We start from the raw sequence: 23,762 nt of genomic DNA, 5'->3' as shown, positions 1-23,762 counted from the left end.
CAGAGCGAGACCCTGTTCTCAATGAATGAATGAAAATAAAATAGGAAGGGAGGGAAAAGCGTCCGATGGAGGAGAAAAGACTTTGTCACCGTTCTCCCATTCAAGATACAATGCTCACGTCCCAAGAAATTGCTTCCGCCAACGCCACAGGAAACGGAAATGGCTTCCAGAGAGCAAGTTGCATCACTCGCCTTGCAGGGAGCATTTTGTGGGACTGTCCTCAGCGTTGCCTGTACAAAAATATCTAACAGGTTTGGGAAGTAGATCCCGAAATTTTGCGTCATGTTTGCAGTGAGCCTGCCGGCAAGCATTATACAAATCCAAGTGGAGAGAAGCCCAAGCAATGAGGCCACTGCCGCACCAGTCACTCTCTAGGCCCGGGCCCTAGTTGATGTTTCAGCTTCCGTTTCCCTGACCCGCTTCAGGGGGCCTTCATATTGTCAGGCGGTAGCCGGCCTACTTCTTTCCTCTCTGGACAACATGGCTGAGCGGGAGGCTGGAGTGACTCTAGGGCAGCCGCATCTTTCGCGCCAAGATCTTTCTACCTTGGTGAGGTTTTGCTTTGGGAGGATGCAGCTTGAGCTCAGTAGTGGGCATGCCCGAGCCGCCGTAGAGTCGGTGCTGGGCTGTCGGGAGCACGAGTTGGGAGGGAACCCCGGGGCCGGGCGCCTTCACTCCGGTAAACTTGCCGTCCCCTGTACCTTGGCCGGCCAGCCACCTAGAAATGGGGATGTGCGATTGTGGTATTCTGAGTTTTTGAGGAGTTCGGCTGCAAGGTCTTGAGGTTAAATGACACTACTGTTTTCATCTCTGAAGGTCTAGGAAGAGGGTGTCTGTAAAACGTACTAAGATTTGTATCTCTAGTAAGGCCATGGGAAGTAGCTGTTTACCCTCTCTGTACTATGCCTCCAAAGACTGGACCTTAGACTCATGTTTGTGAGGAGCGAAGGCTTGCAATTCTCTTTTTTTTTGTAAGCACTACGTGAAGAGCTTTTAGATCTCCCCAGCCCAAAGAATTTATCTCTAAAATAAAGATTAGTTTTACAAGAAAGGCGGTTTTTGTAAACAGAGACCAAATTAGATAGAGAAGAGCTTGTAAACAGCAAACGTGAAGTGAAAGGTAAATACTGCTTTGTCCTCCGTGCAATGTTTAAACTAAAATGTTTCATTGCAGGATGTTACCAAGTTGACTCCACTGTCACACGAAGTTATCAGCAGACAAGCCACAATTAACATAGGTAAGAATAACTGGTTGCGTAAAGTACTAGAGTTCGGGACTCCTAATTTGACTAGTCTCTGACAGGAAAATTTAATCTCCTGTGTCTGTGGTCTCCAACCTTTTTGGCACCAAGGACTGGTTTCATGAAAGACAGTTTTTCCACGGACAGGCGTGGGAGTGAGATGGGACAGGGGGTGAAGGCGGTGAGGGGGTTGGGAGGCAGAGCTCAGGCAGTGATGCCAGCGCTGAGGGAGCAGCTGACCTCCTGCTGTGCGCCCACTTCCTAAGTTTCAGGGGGGAGGATTTGTCCACAGTGGGGGCGGGGGCCTGGTCCGTAACAGGCTTTCCCGGGGGATTGAGGACCACAGTCCTATGTGATTAACCGAGTTATCCTGAAAATCAGATATTTAAGGTGCAGATTTGAGCAAAGCGTCTGCTAGACCTTTTGGGAACCAGAAAGAATCGTCTTCGTTTCTGTCTTACAGAATAGATGTGTTGGAAACACATAGATAGATAAAAAAGAAATATGCTTTATGCATTTGTAGGAAGAGTTTACAATGCATGTTGTACAGACTTATCACAAACAGTGTTTGTCAAGGTCTTACTTAATAAATAAGCTGTTATTAGAGTATATAATTTTCCTGACTGACATCCTTAGCAATTTGAAAGTTATTTTGAGTGAGTGGAAACTTTGGATATTTTAGGGTTTCCACAAAAAATAAAACCTACTGAGACTTGGAGTTATTAAAATGTTACAAAACATGCGTTTGGCCTTCCGTGTGTGTGGCTTTAAACAACCCAATCTGGGAGTAAAAAATATTTGGAAAAAATTTTATCCATGTTAAACATGTACATACTTTTTTCTTGTGTCATTATTCCCTAAGCAACACAACAATTGTAAGCAATTGTAAGTAACTTAGAGATGATTTTAAATAATGGGAGGATATGCATGCATTATATACAAATACTGCACCATTTTATATCAGAGACTTAGGCATCCTGGGATTTGGGATTTGGGGGAATTTGAAGAACCAATCCACCACAGATACTGAGGAACTAAAGTATTCCATTCTTATTAAACAGGGATTGTTCTTATGGATTCCTTGTTTTTGTATGAGGGATAGTCACACCTGCTTAGCTCACTTTGGGAATACTGGAAGTTTCTTAGCATACAGAATTTTGTATTCCTTTCAATAATGTTTCTTTTAAGTGAAGGGCATCTTATTTGAGGTTAATAAGTTCAATAACATATTACAGTGAGTATGGTTTTTTACACAAGGTGCTTAGTTACATGGAAAGTTCACTTTTTGTTGTTTTTTGTAGGTACTATTGGTCATGTTGCTCATGGAAAATCCACTGTTGTAAAAGCTATTTCTGGTGTTCACACTGTCAGGTTCAAAAATGAACTGGAAAGAAATATTACCATAAAGCTTGGATATGCAAATGCCAAGGTACATACTATATTGTGGAAACCATTTTACTTTAACTGTTGAATATGCACATGACAGATTGTCTTTTCATTGCAAATTTTAGATTTATAAACTAGATGACTCAAGTTGTCCTCGGCCAGAATGTTATAGATCCTGTGGAAGTAGTACACCTGATGAGTTTCCTACAGACATTCCAGGGACCAAAGGGAACTTCAGACTAGTCAGGTAATCATTTTTGTGCTAAGCACTTTTCTTGTCTTGTGCTTGTTGAAATATTTAATGGAGATTTTAAACAGTGATTGAAACTTTAGCTTGATACAGATGCATTTCTGACAAAATGTAGGTTAAAAACTCTGAACAGTATTTTCTGGCAAGGTGATATAACAGATTACTATAGTTGCAAATTAAAGTTGTTGTCTGTGTTTTTTGGATAGGAGAAGAGCAAACCTTTCCTTAATTCTTTTTATTACTTTCGCTTGTCCTTTATCAGTTTTTGGATTGTGATTGCATGATACTAATTTTTCATAAGAGAATACTAATGTCCACCAAGTAACTTACGTGGTTGTTAGGGGTATCCAGGGAAAGTTTAAATCATGACAATACGTGCTACAGTTTTTTAAAATGGTAACAGTTTTGAGTGCGTAGTGTAGCTTTGTTTGTTGTTTGTTTATTTAAGTGCTACTTTGTTTGTGTTAGGATGGTCATTTCCATTTAGCTTTTCAAGATGCTAGAGAAAATCTTTAGCAAATTCTTTTTTTCAGTGACAATTCCCATTCTGTTTTTCCGGCAATTTAATATGCATACAATCATGCATTGCCAAAAAGACCTTTAGTACAGTTCCTGCCAAAATCACAACAGGGTATTTTGTTCATTTAAATAAAATTATTTGGAAAGTAAAAGGAGCCAGAATAACAAAAAATTTTGAAAAACAATAAAATAGGAAGAATTGGGCTACCAAATGTTAGGGCTTATATAGCTACAGTAATCAAGATTGTGGTGCTGCTAAAGGAGTGGGTCAATGACACAGAATAGAGAACCTAGAAGAAGACCACATCATAAATATGTTCAATTGGTCTTTGAAAAAGGCACAAAAGCAGTTCAGTGTAGCGTAGGTTTTCCAAAAATGTATTAGAGCAACTGAATGTCCATAGTTGAAAAAAGAGCCTGCTTTTAGACCTCACCTTATACTAATACTATAGCCCTATATTGTACAGACACTTAAAATTTACGTTTGCTCCGGTGTTGAGTAAATGCTTAAAATATGCATACATTTTAGTGTTAGCTCAAATAAATTAAATAATAAATTAAATTAAGTAAATTAAATAAATCAAATAAATTAAATAGAACTTTTGGAAGAAAATATAGGGGAAAATCATTAGAACCAGTGGTTTAGTGAGGCATTTTTAGATGTTACACTAAAGTATGATCCATAAAAGAAAAAGATTAGTAAGTTGCAAGTTGCGTTTTATCAAAATTGAAAATAATTGCTTTGCAAAAGATCCTGGTAAGAAGATCAAAAGACAAGCAGCTAATTCCCAATAAATAAAACTTGTAAATCGTATGTTTAACAAAAGACTATAATGTATAAAGCACTCTCAATACTGAATAGTAAAAAATAACCCAAGTAGAAAATAGGCAAAAGACATGCAGATGACAAATAAAACTGTAATGATTCATTAGATTTTGACTTTTTAATATGATTTCTAGTATAATCGGTAAAGTTTATTTCTTCTCCTCTTTGGGTTTTATAGTTTTTCTAGGCTTATTGGAAGCTTGTCTTTGGATAGCTGTATCTGCACAAGCTGACTTTATCTGTTTTGTGTTGCTGTTTAGACATTTTAATTTCAGCTGGTAGTCTCATTTTGAAATTCTAGAACCACCAAATTGTATAGCAATTTTACTTTGCAAAAAGATTAATTACTTTTGGAGCGATCTAACCCTAAAAAGTCTATGATTTGTGTGTTTGAGTATTAATTATTCTGAAAACTGATTGTTACTTTTCAATTGTTAGACATGTTTCCTTTGTTGATTGTCCTGGTCATGATATTTTGATGGCTACTATGCTGAATGGTGCAGCAGTGATGGATGCAGCTCTTCTGTTGATAGGTAAAATACATCAGAATTGTTTTGAACAAGTAAATGTGGAATCCGTCTGTTAGGGAATATTTAAAGGAGAAGGTAGGTCTTTAAGTGCCTTAAGAGCCTGTAAATGAGAACTAACAGGTCATGCAAAATAATACCCATGGCAATCAACTATTATAAAATACTAAGGAAGGTGAATTTGGGGCTGATACTTGTTAGAATTCCTATGCTAGTGTGAAAAAAAAAGTATGTCATTGGTGCTTTTTTTCTGCCAAAATCATGTGGGTTTATACAGTGTCTTATTTGGAAATTCAGATATAAAAGTATATGTTTGCTTGTTTGTTTGCAAACATACTCTGGGCTGTCCACTTTAATAATGACAATGATTTTATTTAGATACCAGTCTCATTCATATGAAATGCTGAAGTCAAGGTCTGTTTGGATGTTTTCAAGGCCAAGATTGTTCTTTCTTCCCTATTGTGAGCTACCAAGAGATTTGTTGTTGGGAGCTACATGGAGTATAGCCATATATAAAGTTGGAGCACACAGGCTGTACATAAAACTGTTCTGACTTCTAGCAACTGCAAATTCAAGGAGTTTCCGGCACCATCCTAAAGTTTGACAATTTCTTTGAAAGGCTCACAGAACTCACTGAAAGATGTTATGCTCATAGTTATGGTTTATTCAAGAGAAGGAATACAGATTAAGATTATCCAGAAAAGAGAAACATAGATTCTAGGAGAGTTCCAGATTTTAGGCTAATGTGTCATTGTATTTGTTCAGGCAGAGATTACTTTTCCAGGATCATTGTGTGACAATGTGCATGAACTATTGCCAACCAAGGTAGCTTACCTGCATAGAGCTATTATTGGAGTTCATTTATTTAGTCATGATTGATTGCCTATTAGATTGATGATAATTCAGGATCCCAAGCCTTCACATTAAATCAAATGGTTGGTCTTTCTGATGTGGGTAGCTTCCACCCCAAGATTTTCGAGTGTGACAGCCCCATCCTGAGGTCTGATTTGGGCAGCCCCAGATCTAAATAAGGATACTCTGTCAGGGTAACGTGGGTTACTTTCAGTCCAGGACAAAGACCAGGCCTCTTTTTGGGCAAGGCCAAATGCTACTTTACAGGGATATACTTTTCCAGAGACATAGCAAATGAACATCACAACTTTGGGAAGATGATCTTTGATGTATGAACAAATTTCCTTATATTATTGGTTATCTTTGAAAATAGTGTTTTTCCCTTTTATTAATGAACAGCTGTATTTTCTGTCTGTTGCTGTGTATAAAAGTACAGTCAGCCCTATGTATCCAAGGATTCCATATCCATGTATTAAACCAACGTGGATTGCAAATATTCAGAAAAAATAATTCCACAAAGTTCCAAAAAGCAAAACTGGAATTTTTCACATCCTAAGTACTACATTCAATCCATGCAAAGGAAGTGATGCATAAGTTTTGTTATTAGATACTATAAGTAAGCCAGAGGTGATTTAAAGTATACAATAGTAAAGTAAAATGCATAGGTTATAGGCAAGTGACACATAGTTTACTGTAAGGAACTGGGAAGCACCTGTGGATTTTGGTGTACACAGGGGGTCCTAAAACCAGTCTTTCATGAGTACTGAGGGACTGCGCTGTCTTAGAATTTGGTGGCTTGGAACTAACATTTATTTATAGTTTCTGTGGGTTAGAAGTTTTGGTGTCTCTGAATTGGATCTTTTATGAGGTTACATTAAAAATGCCAGTAGGGGCTGCAGTTATCAAGATTTTTCTGGGGCTGGAGAGTCTTCTTTTAAATTCACTTGAACTCACTTCTTTCCACGTGGACCAGTTACCTTGGTATCCTTATGACATGACAACTTCTGGTTTGAGAGAACGCTCAAGTTGGAAGCCACAGTTTTTGTAACCTAATTTGAGAAGTGGCATCCCATCACTTTTGCAGTATTGTCTTTGTTAGAAGTTTTTGGTCTATCCCCATACTTAGAGAGAGAGATTTCACAAGAGTGGGAATTGCAGAAAATAGCGATCATTAGGGACCACCTTAGTGGTTTTCTACCTTGATAGACTTGGGTAGTTACAGTTCGTACATTGCATTAAGCACCTTGTTTTAACTATTTTGGTGCTGAGGAGCTAACTGGGCCAGAATATTCCAAATACCAGGTAGAGCCAAAGGTTTATGTTTTGCTTGAGCAAAAGCTGTGGATAGGCCTTGAGAAGCCAAGTTTGTTGACTCCTAAATTGTGCTTAAGACCAGGAAAGGGAGTTAAAAGACTGGGGGATCCAAAGAAATCAGGCCTGGACTTTTAAACAGGGACACACAAAAGCACATTCTTAACAATGGTGATCAGGAATTTGCCTTGAGCAGTATATCCAAAGAGCTTTTGATTAGGTACTACTAATTCTTACAACTCAACTTGTTTTATTTTTTTTTTAATCATCAATTTAGCCGGTAATGAGTCTTGTCCTCAACCTCAAACTTCTGAACACCTGGCTGCCATAGAAATTATGAAGTTGAAACATATTTTGATTCTACAAAATAAAATTGATTTGGTAAAAGAAAGCCAGGCTAAAGAACAGTATGAACAGATCCTTGCATTTGTACAAGGTAAGAAGCCTTATTTAAGAAATGTATGGATTATTTTGAGAAGCATTTAAACTGGATATCTTACTATATTATGTCAGATAGTCAATTTATGGTTGTAAGACCTGTTTCTAAGCCTTCTAATTAACGTCTTTGTTGCTTTTAGCCCCATAATAAAAACTGTGAGATCTATTTCTGAATTTGATATACTAAAAGGACATTTTAGCTAAAAATGCAGTAATATTCTGGAAACATTTTTTTGCTTTTTGATTGTTCTAACAATATTTTTTTCTTATTGGATATTTCCAGAAGTGGAACTGACAGTGATTTCTTTAGGTTTTATGGTGTCTTTTCTCTAACAATATATTGTTTTCATTTTGGGGAAGACTTGATTTATTGTATTTTTCACATCTGATTTCTTGTTCTTATTGTTAGGCTTTGTGAATCCTTCCATGTGCTAAAGAAAAGAAAAAGATAATGTTTTCAAGATCATTATGCTTGGTCCATTTCGTTGACCAGTCCGTTTGACATTTAATAAATAAGGAATAAATTTTTTATGTGTTAGCCGTGTTTTCAGCTAGCAGATTTTATTTTCTGGTTGTGCTATATTTATTCCTTTAATTGCTTTTTAAAAATTATGCTTGTTAATATAACAGTAGTCTTTCTTTTTTTTTTTTTAAGAGACAGAGTCTTGCTGGGGATTGCAGTGGTCTAATCATAGGTCAGTGCAGCCCCAAATTTCCAGGCTCAAGGAATTCCTCCCACCTAGCCTCGCAAGTAGCTGGGACTATAGGCATATGCCACAGCACCTGGCTAACTTTCTTTTTTCCATTTTTTTGTAGAGGAGGGGCCTAAGCATGTTGCCCAGGCTGATCTTGAACTTCTGGCCTCAAGTCATCCTCCTGCCTCAGCCTGTCAGAAGTGCCTAGGATATTACAGGCTTGAGCCACTGCACGGAGCCAATTTTTCTTCTATAGGGAATAGTATTTATTCTCAGATAGAAAAACAGAATATTGTTATGTTTCCAGACAGAATGATTATTTTCTACCTGTTGCTGACATATATATGAGGATCTTTGTATATCTGTGTTAGAGATTAACAGATTATGAAGAACAGTTTCTTAAAACTTATTTTTCTGAATTTTGTTACACAGGTACGGTAGCAGAAGGGGCTCCCATTATTCCAATTTCTGCTCAGCTGAAATACAATATTGAAATTGTCTGTGAGTATATAGTAAAGAAAATTCCAGTACCTCCAAGAGATTTTACTTCAGAACCTCGACTTATTGGTAAGGACTTTACCTGTTGTCCTTTAACTATTGATTTTATCTTTCTGCCTTGCTGATTCTCCTATATAGATGTTTATTATTTGTTCTTTATGCAGAGTTGATAATAGATTGCAAACTTCATATGCTTTTTTTTTTTTTTTTTTGAGACAGAGTCTCACTCTGTTGCCCAGGCTAGAGTGAGTGCCGTGGCATCAGCCTAGCTCACAGCAACCTCAAACTCCTGGGCTCAAGCAATCCTCCTGCCTCAGCCTCTCGAGTAGCTGGGGTTATAGGCATGCACCACCATGCCCGGCTAAATTTATTTTTTCTGTATATTTTCTTAGTTGTCCATATAATTTCTTTCTGTTTTTAGTAGAGACAGGGTCTTGCTCTTGCTCAGGCTGGTCTCGAACACCTGAGCTCAGACGATCCGCCCGCCTCGGCCTCTCAGAATGCTAGGATTACAGGCGTTAGCCACCGTGCCCGGCCTATTCATATGCTTTTTTGAATTTTAAGAGAAAGAATGGGTTTATGAAATCTAAGGACAACGTTACATTTTAAAATAAGTGGAGTGACATTAAAATGTATATGTTCAATTAAAATGGATTAATTCTAAGATTGTATTAGCAATGCTAGATTACCATTACTGGGTGAGGAATCAAGTCCTGAATAAAATAATAGTTGTTAATCTTTTGTGCTAAGTATGCGGTATGTTGTGTGATCAAGATTTGAGTAATATAAGCCAGACATGGTGGTGTACACCTGTAGTCCCAGCTACTTGGGAGACTGAGGTGTGAGGATTGCTTGAGCCCAGGAGTTCAAAGCTATAAAACACTTTGATGGAGCCAGTGAATGGCCACTGCTCTCCAGCCTGGACAACCTAGTGAGACCGCATCTCTAAAAAAATACATATATTTAAAGATTGGAGTAGGATAGTATTCTTTATGGAAAGGTAATGTTTTAATAAAGAACAAGATATTTGAACTTCTATACAAATCATTTCAATGTACTATTAATGTTAATTTTCATGTTCCTTTTAGCATAATTTAAATCTGCTGTATCAGCATTGGTCTGATTGGATTATTTAGCTTTGTGGTTTCTGGACAGAGGTGGGACCCTTTCCAAAACAAACATTTCAGCCTTTCTGGGACTTCACATGGGCTTTTCTGTATTTTGTGGAAATTGTTCTCTTAGGTGATTGTAATGCACACCCTTTGTTAAGAATCACTGTTTTCCACACCTAAGTGCTGGTTATATAATCCTAGAATTATTTTTTGTTCTATTACAGAAGCCATATAATATAAATGTAATATTAAGAAAAAATTTGGTCCTGCAACACTAAAGCAAATGTGTATTTCCATATCTTTCTCTGTGTTCATGTAATTATATAAACACTTATGTGGATATATAGTTTTCTTTAAATGGTAGTAAGGTTTTACCCTTCTAGAGCTGTTGTAACAAAATACCACAGACTAGGTGGCTAAAACAAACAAACAAACAAATTATTCTCTAAGTTCTAGAGGCCATAAATTCAAGATAAAGGTGTTGGCAGGTTTGGTTTATTCTGGGACTTCATCCTTCAGCTTATAGAGGGCCTCCTTCTTTTTTTGTCTTTACATAATCTTTTCTCTGTGTACATGCATACTTGTCTCTTTGCATCCAAATTTCCTCTTTTAAGAACTCCAGTCAGATTGGATTAGGGTCTATTAAATTGGCTTCATTTTAACTAAACCATTTCTTTGAAGGCCCAATCTCCAAATATATGTACATTCACAGGTACTAGAGGTGAGGGCTTCAGCACATGAAGTTTGAGGAGATACAATTCAGTCCACAGAAGTCATGCTTTCAAATAATTGTGTATAAGCAGTGTTTATGGGTTTTTTAAATAAAAGTTACATTGCACTCTCTGGTGTACCGTAACATGTCACTTACAGATCAAATTATTTTTGTTTTTCATGTTACAAATTTCAAGTGACTATTCCTATAGAGAGCTAACTTGAAAAAATATTTCTTCTAGTTAAAATAACAAGAGTTTTATGAATTCCTTTTTTCTTCTCTATCTTCTCCCCAGTCATTAGGTCCTTTGATGTTAACAAACCTGGCTGTGAAGTTGACGATCTTAAAGGGGGTGTAGCTGGTGGTAGTATTTTAAAAGGAGTGTTAAAGGTAAACTGAATTTTAAATTCTTGTTGTCTTAACCAGAAAAAAAAAATGTGGTAAAATTAAGTCTAAAAGTTAAAGTTTTTTTAGGAAAAATATATATATAGTTTTGTTTACTGTTGTGACTTTTAAAGGTGTCTTATATCTAAATTTTAGAGTTTTTGTAGATGATTACTTAAATTGAGTGGTTAATAGCTTTAGGAATCTTTTCTACATTTTTATTTTTATTTTTTTATATTTATGTTTGAAATTGTTCTTGCAAGTAGGGGTCCTTTTTCAGTTTAGCTGTCTACCTATTAGGACTGTTTACATTCAGATGGTGGTTATGTTGTCCCACGTATTTCAGTCACTTATTTGTATGTTTCAGGTGGGCCAGGAGATAGAAGTCAGACCTGGTATTGTTTCCAAAGACAGTGAAGGAAAACTCATGTGTAAACCAATCTTTTCCAAAATTATGTCACTTTTTGCAGAACACAATACTCTTCAGTATGCTGCTCCAGGGGGACTTATTGGTAAGGATTCTACTCTAGTCCATAAGCTTTTGTTTGTGGCTGGTCATGTAAATTTTTGTGTTAAGTGGATTATCCAAGAAGATACATCAGTAATTAGACATTTTAATTTTGTGTGGAGCAGTTGGGTAGACGGGTAATACATGTGGTTAAGTTGATTTTAGTTCACATGAAAAAAGGGAAGAAAGAGAGGCAGAAATATAACCTGTGTCATATGACATCATATGTACACTGGGCTGACACTAAAAGATAACTTCCATTTTGTAGGAATTGATGAAATAATCTGGATTTTTCTAGTTCTTTACTATTCAGTGTATTACCATTATCCAGGAAAGGCAATTTTGTGAGAGTTTCTATAGTCTTTTGTATTAAAGAAGAAAATATTGACTGAAAAAGAGTTTGGGTCTGTGTTTTAGTTATATATTTCCTTGAGCACTTGGAAAATGTTATCTCAATGCACTCTCCCTTCTATCTGCTGACTCATTCATTAGTTGTTCACCTTGTGAGAATTCTTTGTACCTTGTGAGTCACTTCTCTCGTTTTTAACAGTCTGGATAAAGTATGTCTTACTTGGGACCTCTTTGAGTTTATCTGAGGGTGGTTGAGATTCTTCAATGCATAAATTGTTTTTCCCTTTTTTTCTTTCTCTTTTTTCTCTCTTTTTAAAATCAAGTCTGGGAAGTTTTCACCCATTATTTATTCAGATTTTTTTCCTTCAAAGACTGATTGTGTGTTGCTATGCTTGATGGTTTTCTATGGGTTTCTGAGAATATCTTTGTTTTTCTTGTTTGTTTCCGTTCCTCAGACTGGATAACTCAACTGTCTTCAAGTCTGCTGATTTTTTCTTCCTGCTTAAATCTTCTCTTGCTACTCTGGCCATTTTTTTATATTAGTTGTTATTCTTTTCGACTCCAAAATGCCCATTTGGTTCTCTTAGACTTTCTCTGTCTTAATTGATATTCTCTAGTAGATGAGCCATCATCCTCATGCTTACTTTTACTTCCTGAGACATAAGTTTTTAGTCCCTAGGACACATTTAAAATGTGCTAACTTAAAACAATTGTCTAGTAATTTTAACGTCTTTAGTTCCTTGTGTACAATTTTGTACACGTATGTGTGGTTTTTTTTTTAACAGGCAGGGTTTCTGTTGCCCTGGCTAGAGTGCAGTGATTCAATCATAGCTCTTTGTAACCTCAAACTTGAGGGCTCAAACAATCCTCCTGCCTCAGCTTCCTGAGTATGACTGCAACAACACCTGGCTAATTTTTAATTTTTTCTTAGAGCCAGCATCTCACTACGTTGCCCAGGCTGGTCTCAAATTCTGGCCTCAAGTGATCAGTGATTTTCAAAATTGTTTTCTTTTTCTTTATATAGGCCATACATTCTACTTGTGCATCTCATAGTTTTCTGTTGAGACTATTTTGAAATGATACAGTGGTGGCTCTGTAATTTAGTTCACTCTCCTGCTGAGAGTTTGCTGTTATTGCTGCTGCTTGTTAGTTCTTTGTTTATTTAGTGACTTGTGTATTATTTTTGTGTGTGTCTGCTGAAGTAGGCTTAGTTAGTTTAGTGGTCAGCTAGTGGTTAAATAGATTTCTTTAATGCCCAGAACCAGTGAGTCTCTCAATGCATGCTAAAGGGGTCTGTGTGCATGTTGCAGCATGCTGTCAATGCTCAGCCCAGTAGCTAAAAGATAAGAACTGACCATCTCAGGTCTTTCCTGAGTATGTGATAGCTCTACCCATGCACATGGCTTTCTAGGTTTGCAGGAATATGTCACACTTTTGAAAGCTCCCTCATGTACATCTCATTCTAAAGCTTTTTCTTTTAAGCTTTGTTATCCTCCAGTGTTATACAGTTACCTCCAGATGATCTCAATAAATGCTTTTTGGGAAAAGGCTTTTTGCAGCAGGCATAGAGACTCAGCCTTGAAAGTAGGATATTTCAGGAAAACATCACACAAGTCCAATGATAATTCTCTGGGAATGAGGAGCTCCACCTCCCTCCAGTGGATGCCAGGCTGCTGCTGGCTTTCCGCCACAAGTGCAGGTTGTTAGTTTTTGTTGCCACCCAACAGCTGCTGTACAGAGATGAAATTAGGGCAAGTGAAAAAGATCACAAACTCACTATTCTTACTGAGATTCAATGATTTTTCTTAAATAAGCACTTCTCAGATTGCCTCAGAGTTTTGAAATATTGATCTGACATTTTTATCAGTTTTCTCATTGTTTTCAGTAGAGAAGAGAGTTTTGGGGGCTTGTACTATGCCATTTTGCTGAAATTCTCCCATTGTTACATATTTAATTTCTCTATCCCCATAATTAAGAGTTTACCATATGTGGTTGGGGCTGATTATTACATAAGCATGGAAATTCTGAGAAATTTTTAATCTAACTTTTTATAATTGAAATGTATAAACATGTAAATAGACTCATGCCTATAATCCTAGCACTGTGGCAGGCTGAGGCAGGAGGATGGATCACTTAAGGTTAGGAGTTTGAGACCAGCCTGAGCAAAAGCAAGACCCCTTCCCTACCAAAAAATAGAAAAAATTAGCAAGGTATGGTGGTGCATGGCTGCAGTCCCAGCTGTTCAGGAGGCTGAGGCAGGAGGATTGCTTAAGCCCAGGAGTTTGCGACTGCAGTAAGCTAGTGATACCATTACACTCTACCCAGGGTGACAGAGTGAGACTCTGTCTCAAAAAAAAAAAAAAAAAAAAATGTAAGTAGAATAGTAACAACAACAATAACCCTTATATGTCCACCAACCAGTGTTAAAAATTATCAGTATAATTATCATTATGACCTATCTTTTTAAGCTTTATTATTACTGAATAGCTTTATTAAATAAAATTCATCTTAATTAAGCAGGTAGTATTTGCCCTTTGTAATTTAAATCAAGAGAATCTCTTTGTTCTTAAATTTTTAGCAAACTTGTTTCCAAATCTGTATTTTTTAGATAAAGGAAGGATTTTGTATATGATTTAATTATGTGCCTATTAAATGATATGGGCAAAGTGTAACTGTAAAATGTGTAATATACGCTTTCCTGGTTTGGCTAACTTTAGCTTTGTAGGCATTTTAAGAAATAAAATGTTAAAATAGTTATGTATTATTTTTTGTTAGGAGTTGGAACAAAAATTGATCCAACATTGTGCCGTGCTGACAGAATGGTAGGACAGGTGCTTGGTGCAGTTGGAAATTTACCTGAGATCTTCACAGAACTAGAAATTTCCTATTTTCTGCTTAGACGACTTCTAGGTGTACGTACAGAAGGAGACAAAAAAGCAGCAAAGGTAAATCCTTTTATGATTTCTATTTCAGGAATATAAGCAGAACAAAGCGTCACAACCAGTTATGTGTTTCATCCTTTTATATTTATGAAATAGAACTACAAAAAAAGGAAGGCTGAGTAAACTGAAAAGATTTATAGGGTAAATGTCCATAAATCAATTTGATAGTTTTTGTGGAGTTTTTTGTGCTAGTCAAGTAAAGCAGTGGGAGTGGAGAAGGGACAAAGGAATTTGTGGTTGGTCATGATCAGTTACTTGTAAACACCACTGCAATCAGACCAGTGAATTTTTTAAAAAGTATTTGTGTCATGTATTAAAAGACTTTTCCTAATATGTGACTTTAACGTAAGACTGAATAAGATTCAGTTGACAAAGATGGAAAATTATCAACACCCCAGTTGACAGGGATACAGGGAAATAATTACTCATACTCTTAGAGAATATATAAATTTGTAGCATTTTTGTAGATGAATATAGTACTGGTTATCAAAATATTAAATGTGCAAACACATAGTTTCAGCAGTTTCACTGCAGAGTTAACTTTTTTAACAGTGATAGGAAAATGTGCCATCTGTAAAACAATGAGATGGATTATATATTTCTTGATTAAAAGATATCCAAGATACAGTAATCTTGCCCAGAGAAACAAGTGACCAAAGATCAGTATGGGATTTTATATTACCTTTTTAACACTAGGCTTTTGTGTAACCTTAAAAGGAATGCATACTTCTACTATAGTACTAGAAATTCTGTATATGTATGGTCATAGAGTCCTTTATATATTAGGGAAAAGATATGGTTATGAAAAAGCAATAAGGACATTGCTTAAAATATGAATCATAGGCTTATCAAGGTTTGTCTTTTTTTTAAGTTTCTTTAGTAAGGTTTTTAGGCTTTTTTGTTGTTTATTTTCTGGCTTTTAATGAGGTACGAAGCCCTTAAAAACATTGATCTGAACTTTGACATTAGTCTATAAGAGTAGATAAAGCAATAGGAGCTAATATTCGCTTTGGTGATAGGTGTAACCCAGTTTTACAAAGCCACAAAGTTTAAGTAGACCCACGTAACCACTGTATTATTCTTACCATACTGTTCCTTTCAGAAAATTTGATAAGCCCTTTTTACGAGATAGGTTCTTCAGACTTTTAAGAAATTTTCTGATTATTTGATGTCAGAAGCTCATTTTAGGGGTAGCTCTTGTATAAATTCATCGAATGCCAAGTAAACTTTTGTTTTGATACTTGTAAGATGTATATAGTTCAAATCCCATTATAATGAAATTAGTACAGAATTATTTTTCCCTTCATAAGTATAATACATTTTTCTTAATAACCTCACTTATTTTAGAAAGCATTTTCTTGATTTTAGAGTTTAGTTTTTTTGAATTTATTTCTCTAGGTACAAAAGCTGTCCAAGAATGAAGTTCTCATGGTAAACATAGGATCCCTGTCTACTGGAGGAAGAGTTAGTGCAGTCAAAGCTGACTTGGGTAAAATTGTTCTGACTAATCCGGTGTGCACAGAAGTAGGAGAAAAAATCGCCCTTAGCAGAAGAGTTGAGAAACACTGGCGGTAAGTTTGTCCACTTTGCCACTATCTAATGAAGAAAAACACAGCATATTTTCTTGGGAAACTTAGTTCTTGATGGTGTAAGGAGGCACACACTTTTCCTTGAACTCAATATTTCTTGAGACTTTCACTCTCAGTTATAAATTTCTATGACTGAAATCTATATTTCTAACCCCTAATTGTAAAGCTATAATTCAGTCTTTATTAATACTTTGAATACTGCAACTGGCTTTTTTTTAATCTCAAACACAACGTATGTAAAAACAAACAATTCAAAGTTAATAATTTTGTTGTCTTTCACTTCTTACATATACATTTACATGTATATAAACAAGGACTTTATTTTTTTCTCAACTACTTGAATAATTTGCATACTGAGACATAGAGTTCAAGTATGTATTTCTTGAGAATATGGACATTCTCATACATAACTAGTGCAGAAGTTTTAACTTGATGAAAAGCTAAAAACTGTACTCCAGATTGCACTTTTGTCACTAGTCCCAATAATACCCTTTTTAGCACTTTTGCTTGCTCCAATCCACAGTCATACATTACTTTTTTTTTTTTAATTTCTCCTGTTTCCTTTAATATGGAACTTTGTCAGCCTTTGTCTTAACAGGATTTAAATACCAGCCAGTTAATTTATAGAAGACTCCTCAATTTAGATTTGTCTAATGTTATCTCTGATTAAACTGAGGTTGGGTATTCTTGGCTAAGAAGGCTATGTAGGTGGTGATATGTCCTTTTGAGAGAATCACATTCAGAGTCATACGACGTCTAGTTGCTCCTACTTGTTGAGATTAATTCTGTTCATGAGGTCTAGACATTGTTTAACTTCTCAAATGAAGTCTGTAAAGTCTCTCTTTTATTCTTACAACTATTAAGCAAATTATGGAGAGATCACTTGAGACTGCAGTAGCTTCTTTCCTGTAGATAGCTTGTTCCTGATCAGATTACCTCCCCTCTTCCCACATGATTATTCATTATTAAATTAATCTTGACTGTCAGGATAGCAAAATAGTATGTTTTTATATTTCTAACTGCTGTTTTTCTGCATTTGTCATTCCATTTCTCCTGTTTATTTAACCTATATAACTACAGTGTGAACTTAGATGTCTGTTTTACTCGATGGGTTATGATGCAGTACTGTTTCCTTTCTTTTGGTGATCAAACTGTTACATGTTAGCCAATGGGGCTCTCATCAAACCTGTTCCTGTGCTTTTTTGGAAATGGATTCATCATGGTGCAAAATGCCCCAGGCTCATCTTGTACTTCCTATAATGTGCCATTTCTCCATGTTTAGAAACCAAGAAGTAGATAGTAGGATGTGTGCCTATTGCTACTGGACTTATAAGACTTGTAGTAGATAGCTAGAAACTATCCTTGTGAACACAGGTCTGTGACTCTTAAATGTATTTTTTTCTTCTTTCTGGATTACTAATCTATCCCTTCTCATTCTGAGTAACATTGTAGCCCACATCATCATTGTGTACTTAGTAAGTTTTAGAAAAAAAATTCTGACCTCCTTTTTCAGTGACTTTACTGCTTGGTCAAATTTAGTCTTTTAAAACATTTCATCATACTGTTTTCAACAATTTCTAGTAAATCCTCACCTGACTCCAGTATTTAAGGCCTTAAACAAGCATGCTTCAATCTTTCTTTTTTGTTTTTTTTTTTTTTTTTTTTAGAGACAGGGTACAATCACCCTGTTGCCTGGGCTAGCATGCAGTGGCATCATCATAGCTTAACTTAGTTCAATCTGAAACTCAATCTGTCTTCTGCCTCAGCCTGTCACGTAGCTGGGACTATAGGTGTGCACCAGCATTCTCAGCTAATTTTTCCTATTTTTTGTACAGATGGGGTCTTGCTCTTGCTCAAGGTAGTCTCGAACTCTGGACTCAAGCTATCCTCCTACCTTGCCTTCCCAAAATGCTAGGATTACAGCTGTGAGCCACTGCACCTGGCCATTTTTTTTTTTTTTTGAAACATCAGAGTTGACACCAACAACTTGACTTTTCTTCCCGTTCCACCACTATAAACTCCATTTTTCTGCAGTTTTTATTGTTCCCATAATAATTCAAATCCCCTTTGGCTCTCTGTTCTTTTCTTATCAAGCTCTCTTGTTAAGCCTATCCTTAAGACTTTGCCCCATGAAGCTTTCTCATTGTTTATCTCTTTTTTCTTTTCTTTTCTTCTTTTTTGTTGGGGAATAAAGTCTCACTCTTTGTCACCCTGGCTAGAGTGCCTTGCCATCATCATAGCGCATTGCAACCTCAATCCCCTGGGCTCAAACAGTCCTCCTGCCTCAGCCTCCCAAGTAGCTGAGACTCCAGGTGCACCACCACACCTGGCTAATTTTTCTGTTTTTTAATAGAGACAGGGTCTCTGTCTTGTTCAGGTTGGTCTACAACTCCTAACCTCAAGCAATCCTCCCACCTCGGCCTCCCAGAGTGCTAGGTTTGAGCCTCTGCACCCACCGTCATCATTTATCATTTTTAAGATTCATCCAACGTATACTAGTATTGTAAAAGTTAAGTTTTACTATGTTTTGAGAAAATAATACAGTTTTGTGGTGATTTCTGTTAATTTGATTTTACTGTTTTCTCTCGTATTCTGATTTCCATTGATTGTATTTAAGAATAAGTGTAAATAATATAGAACTTCCAAAGACTTCCACCATGGAATGTAATGTTTAGAATGAATAGGGCATTTTCTGGATTAGAACAAGTTTTTAAAACAAAATATCTTTTGCTTCTGCCCACTATTATTGTAAGAGAATTCTATCCAAATGAAATTTTAGGCTTGGAAAATTTTTAAGTGTTATTTAAAGGAATGTCTGAATTATCCTTTTTATTTTTTTAATTATGCTAAAATACACATATCATGAAATTAACCATCTTAACTAATTTTAAGATATAGTTCATTAGTATTAAGTGCATTCACATTGTTTCACAACCATCACTACTGCCCATCTTCAGAACTCTTTTTAAAACCTTGAAAAGTGAAAGTTTCCCATTAAACAATATATTCAACTTAGCAGTTGAGCATCCCTAGTCCAAAAATAGGAGGTGCTTTGATGCATGTCTCTCTGAACATCATGTTGACACCCCAAAAAGTTTCACGTATTTTTGGATTAGGGATATTCAGCCTTTTTGTCCCTCATTTCCTCTTTTATTGCCTTTTTTGTTGAGTTCATTTTTTTTTAATAGTAACACGTTTCCTTACCATTCTCTTTTGTATATATTCTATAGCATATGTATTTCTAATTTTCGTGGGTATTACATATAACATCTTAAAGTTAGTAACAACTTATTTACCTTGATACCTTTAATTACATACAAAATCTTTTTTAGGCCGGGCATTATGGCTCATGCTTGTAATCTGTCATCCTAGTACTCTCAGAGGCCAAGGCGGGAGGATTGCTTGAAGCCAGGAGTTCGAGACCAGCATGAGCAAAAACAAGACCCTGTCTCTACAAAAAATAGAAAAAATAGCCAGGCAAAGTAGCATGTACCTGTAGTCCCAGCTACTGGGGACGCTGAGAGGCTGGAGGATTGCTGGAGCCCAGGAGTTTGAGGCTTCAGTGAGCTACCATGATGGCACTGCACTCCAGCCTGGGTGGACCCCATCTTCAAAAAAAACTTTCAGTTAGTTCCTCCCCTTTGTTACTGATCTGACAAATTTTTCATCTTTCTATACCTCTTTTTTTTACTGTGTACCCACTAATGGGTTTATAGTTTTATACTTTTGTCTTTTAAATCCTATCAAAAGTGAAAAGTGGAATTTTGAACCCAAATTCCAGTAATAATGGTTTTTATATTTGTGCATTTACTTATAGTGGAGAACTTTTTATTTGCATCTGGCTTATTGTCTAACATCCTTTTGTTTCTATTTGAAACATTTTAACATTTCTTTTAGTGCAGCTCTAGTAGTAATGGACCTTCCTCATGTTTTGTTTATGTGGGAAAGTTTTCATTTATCCTTCATTTCTGAAGGACAGTTTTGTCAGATATTGAATTCTCAGTTTACTGATTGTTTTCTTTCATCATTTAAGTGTGTTATTCTACTGCCTTCTGGCCTCTTGAGAAATCTGCAAATAATATTATTGAGGATTGTTTGTATGTGATGAATCACTTTTTCTTATTGCTTCAAGATTTTCTGCTTGTCTATAACTTTACATAATGATTATCATGTGTTTCTATGTGGGTCTCTGGGTTTTTCATACTTAGATGTCTTTGAACTTTTGTATTTGGGTATCTGTGTCTTTATATTTGGGGAATTTGGGAGCATTATTTCTTCTAATACATTCTCTACCATTTTGTCTGTCTCTTCTCCCTTAGGGACTTTCATAGTGGATGCATTGAATAGTATCTGTAAGTTCCTCAGGCTCGGTATACTTGTCTTGATTCTTTTCTCTCTTTGCCCCTCAGCTTGATAATTTCAAAAGACCTGAATTTAGATTTGCTGATGCTGCTTCTGTTAAGGTTTGCTTTTGAATGCTTGTAATAAATTGTTTCAATTCAGTCATATTTTCAGCTCTTTTTAGTTATTTTTATAATTTCTTTCTCTGTTGGTACTATCATTTTGGTTATTCTTTTTTTTATTTCCTTTATGTTTGTGTCCGTCTTCTCCTTTAGGTCTTTGAACATATTTAAGATAAGTATTATAAATTTTCTATTGAGTAAATCTGAGGCCTGTGTTTCTTCAGAGTTGGTTTCTAGAAATTTGTTTGCTTCATTTGAATGGGCCATGTTTCTCGCATTATTTGTGTGCCTTGTCACCTTTTATTGTAAACTGGGCATTTGAAAGGACATCTCCCTCTAATCTTGCAGACTAGCTCTCTGCAGGGAATGATCTTCTTTAATCAGCCCATAATGAAGGCAGAGGATCTCCAGCTTTTTCTAGACATGTGGCTTCCCTGGGTCTGTGTGTGTTTTTTTCCCCAATTCTCTCATATACATGGCTACCAAAAAAATGTCTTCCCCCCGAGAGTCACTCACTTGGTGCTGTTTGAACCTAGTTGTTCTGTGATATTCCTGTGCCTGTATTCTTTGCCCCCAGATGTAGATTCCCTTGCACTTCTCAAGCTTACAGCCCCACCACTCCTTTCAGAAGGTTCCAATCTGATATCTGTACTATGCCAGTTTCTGCCAGGGCTTCAAAAAAGCAAAGCATAAATTAGTCCCTTGGGCAGGCTGCAGTTAAGCTAAAACTTTGAAAATGAGTTCCACTCTTTTCTTTCTTCCCTGAGAAAGGAACTGAGAATTGATTGGCTTCTGCTTCACGGGGTTGCACTTGATAGATGGTGAAACGAAGGTGAGCAAAATGCCACAAAAGTTTCTACTATGTTGAGCATAGCTTTTTCTTGGTTGAGTATTTGGTTGATTACTGCAAATCCTTAACTAGTTTCTAGATTTTCCACAAAACTATTTTGACCAGTATGTTGTTGGTTATTTGGTGTTTCTGTAGGGGGAACAATGCCCTGGAGCCTTCAAGTCCTCCACTTTGCTGATTTTCCTCTTTCTCTTTTAGTCTTTTTACAATTGTAGTTTTTACCCATGTTAAGGTAGATTTTGCTTTTGCTAAATTACTGGCCTGGTCATTGACCAGTGCAAGCTTTAAAGTAGCTATTAAGAAGCATCTGCTTAGGGATTATATGATCTTCTAATTCTTATTTTTTTAAATCCATTATAATCTGTCAAGATGCTGTAAAAGTTGGGGAAAAAATTTTGCATTTTTCATGAAGGAAGGATAGATAATGAAATTTTGTTTAATTAGTCTGAAGTGTTTTATATATGGGCATGGGTCCTTAAGGGGACTTCGAGTGCTCTTATTTGCTGGTTCTGAACGAGAACGTATATTGCATTAGAGGAAGATGTGTGTGTGTGTATAGCAGCAACATCTTGTTTGCTTTTCTTGTCATTTATGCTGTCCAGCACTTATATATAAGGTTCCATAAATCTAAGGAGATGATATGGTCATTTCTTTATATAGGAACATGTTATGAGAACAAATTTGAATTTAGAATTAGGCAAGCAAAAGCAGTTAATGTCATGATTTTATGTGATAATGCAGATCAAATGGATTTTAAATTTATGATTTGTTTTATGCTCACTTTACAGTTTAATTGGTTGGGGTCAGATAAGAAGAGGAGTGACCATCAAGCCAACAGTAGACGATGACTGAAGAATCACAGTTAAATATTTGAATGAAGTCAGAATTTTTCTTAGCAACCTAGAGTTATATATTTTCAAAGCAAATAAGGGAATAAATTCCACTGCCGATAACCTTAGCCAAAGCTATCAGATTATTCTCATTTTTTTGTTGAAAATCTTATTTCCAATTAAACATTACAGTAGTGTCTACAATAAATGTCAGAACTGACATATTGATTAATTTAATGTATACTTTATTAGACATTGATCTTTGCTAAACATTTTCAAATTTGTACATCCATGCGGCTTTGAAATGAAATTGCTTGTTAACAACTAGCCTTTGCTGTATAACACATCCCAAGAGTTTGAAATAAAAAGTTTTTCTTTTTATTCCTTCATAATTTGTTTTTGAGTTTCCAGGCATAAAGGACTGTTGGACTAGTAGAAACTTGAAGACAAAAGGTGTCTTCAGAGACTGGCTCCCATTTTGTCCCAGATTTTATGTGGCCTTATCTTTAAAATTTAGGATGAAAGGAGAATTAACAGATTCAGATTAAATTCTCCTTTGGAGCATAAGTGCTCATTTACAGGGACCTTTTCAGAAATCCCCCTAAGATTCTGTTCCTAGGCTGGAACATTAGGAAGCTCAAGATAGTTCTCGTCACCCTGTCCCTAGATACCTTGCACTTACTGCTCATTGGTTAGCCCTAAAGTCAACACACTTTTTCTTTTGGAAAATACTATAACACCAAATGCCTCCACATAAGTGATGAAGGTCATTCCAGATTTTATTTTATGTTTATCTTAACTATATAATTTATAATGCAGTAGAACATAGATTTTCAAATGCTAGCATTTTTTTCCTGCTGTGAAGTGTCAAATATTTTTGTCTTTTTCTTCAAGTAATTAGTGAAGTTATTAACGATCTAAAAAAATAGGAGCTCATATAATAAAAGGCAAGTTGGTGATATGAAGTAAAATTTAATTATATTTAATGATTCATTTTTGTTAGGTCACATATATTGAATGATTGTGAATCTGCTTACACTTGACTTGTTGGTTAACTCACCAGTCAACAATAATGATAACTTGTGTTTAGAAAATTGGTAATTTGTACTAGTACTCTCTCAGGAGTGGGGAACCTACGGCCTTGGGGCCACATGTGGCTGTCTGGATACTTGAGTGCAGCCTTTTGACTAAATCCAAATTTTACAGAACAGATAAAGGGAATTGTTTTGTGAAGTTTGGATTGGGTCAAGGAGCCTCTCACTTGGAGATCCGGAGGACCACATGTGGCCTTAAGACTGCATTTCCCACCACAGTATCAAAGTTATCTTTCACGGTATTGATTGTGTTATGCAAAAAGCTTAAGAACAGCATTAACATTTATGCTTTTAGGAGCACAGATATCATAAATTTTTTTCAAGAACAAATATATATGACTTTTTAAAGGTAAATTTAGTCAGTTTTACATAGAATTTTCACAG

At 36.0% G+C, this 23,762-nt stretch overlaps 1 protein-coding gene across 3 annotated transcripts; it reads left to right on the top strand.

Moving 5' to 3' along the window:
• Nucleotides 1–251: 251 nt before the first annotated feature.
• LOC123629101 (eukaryotic translation initiation factor 2 subunit 3, X-linked) lies at nt 252–22,665 on the top strand. Of its 3 annotated transcripts, none has more exons than XM_045539066.1 (13): nt 252–549; nt 1,175–1,238; nt 2,543–2,670; nt 2,753–2,874; nt 4,661–4,755; nt 7,190–7,348; nt 8,478–8,612; nt 10,663–10,757; nt 11,119–11,263; nt 14,386–14,555; nt 15,951–16,123; nt 21,372–21,436; nt 22,243–22,665. In XM_045539066.1, exons 1-12 carry the CDS (start codon nt 481–483, stop codon nt 21,427–21,429), a joined length of 1,413 nt encoding a protein of 470 aa, XP_045395022.1. In that variant the 5' UTR covers nt 252–480; the 3' UTR covers nt 21,430–21,436; nt 22,243–22,665. The 3 variants fall into 3 exon arrangements, 2 of the variants coding, with proteins under 2 accessions (XP_045395022.1, XP_045395021.1); XR_006731902.1 differs by having other exon boundaries at nt 254–549; nt 21,376–21,436; nt 22,243–22,284; XM_045539065.1 differs by lacking the exon at nt 21,372–21,436 and having other exon boundaries at nt 264–549.
• The last annotated feature ends 1,097 nt before the right edge of the window (nt 22,666–23,762 follow it).

Source organism: Lemur catta, chromosome Y (assembly GCF_020740605.2).
Source record: "Lemur catta isolate mLemCat1 chromosome Y, mLemCat1.pri, whole genome shotgun sequence".
Classification (NCBI taxonomy): domain Eukaryota; kingdom Metazoa; phylum Chordata; class Mammalia; order Primates; family Lemuridae; genus Lemur; species Lemur catta.
Note: the sequence above shows the minus strand (reverse complement) of the source record. Positions and strands in the feature narration are given on the sequence as shown.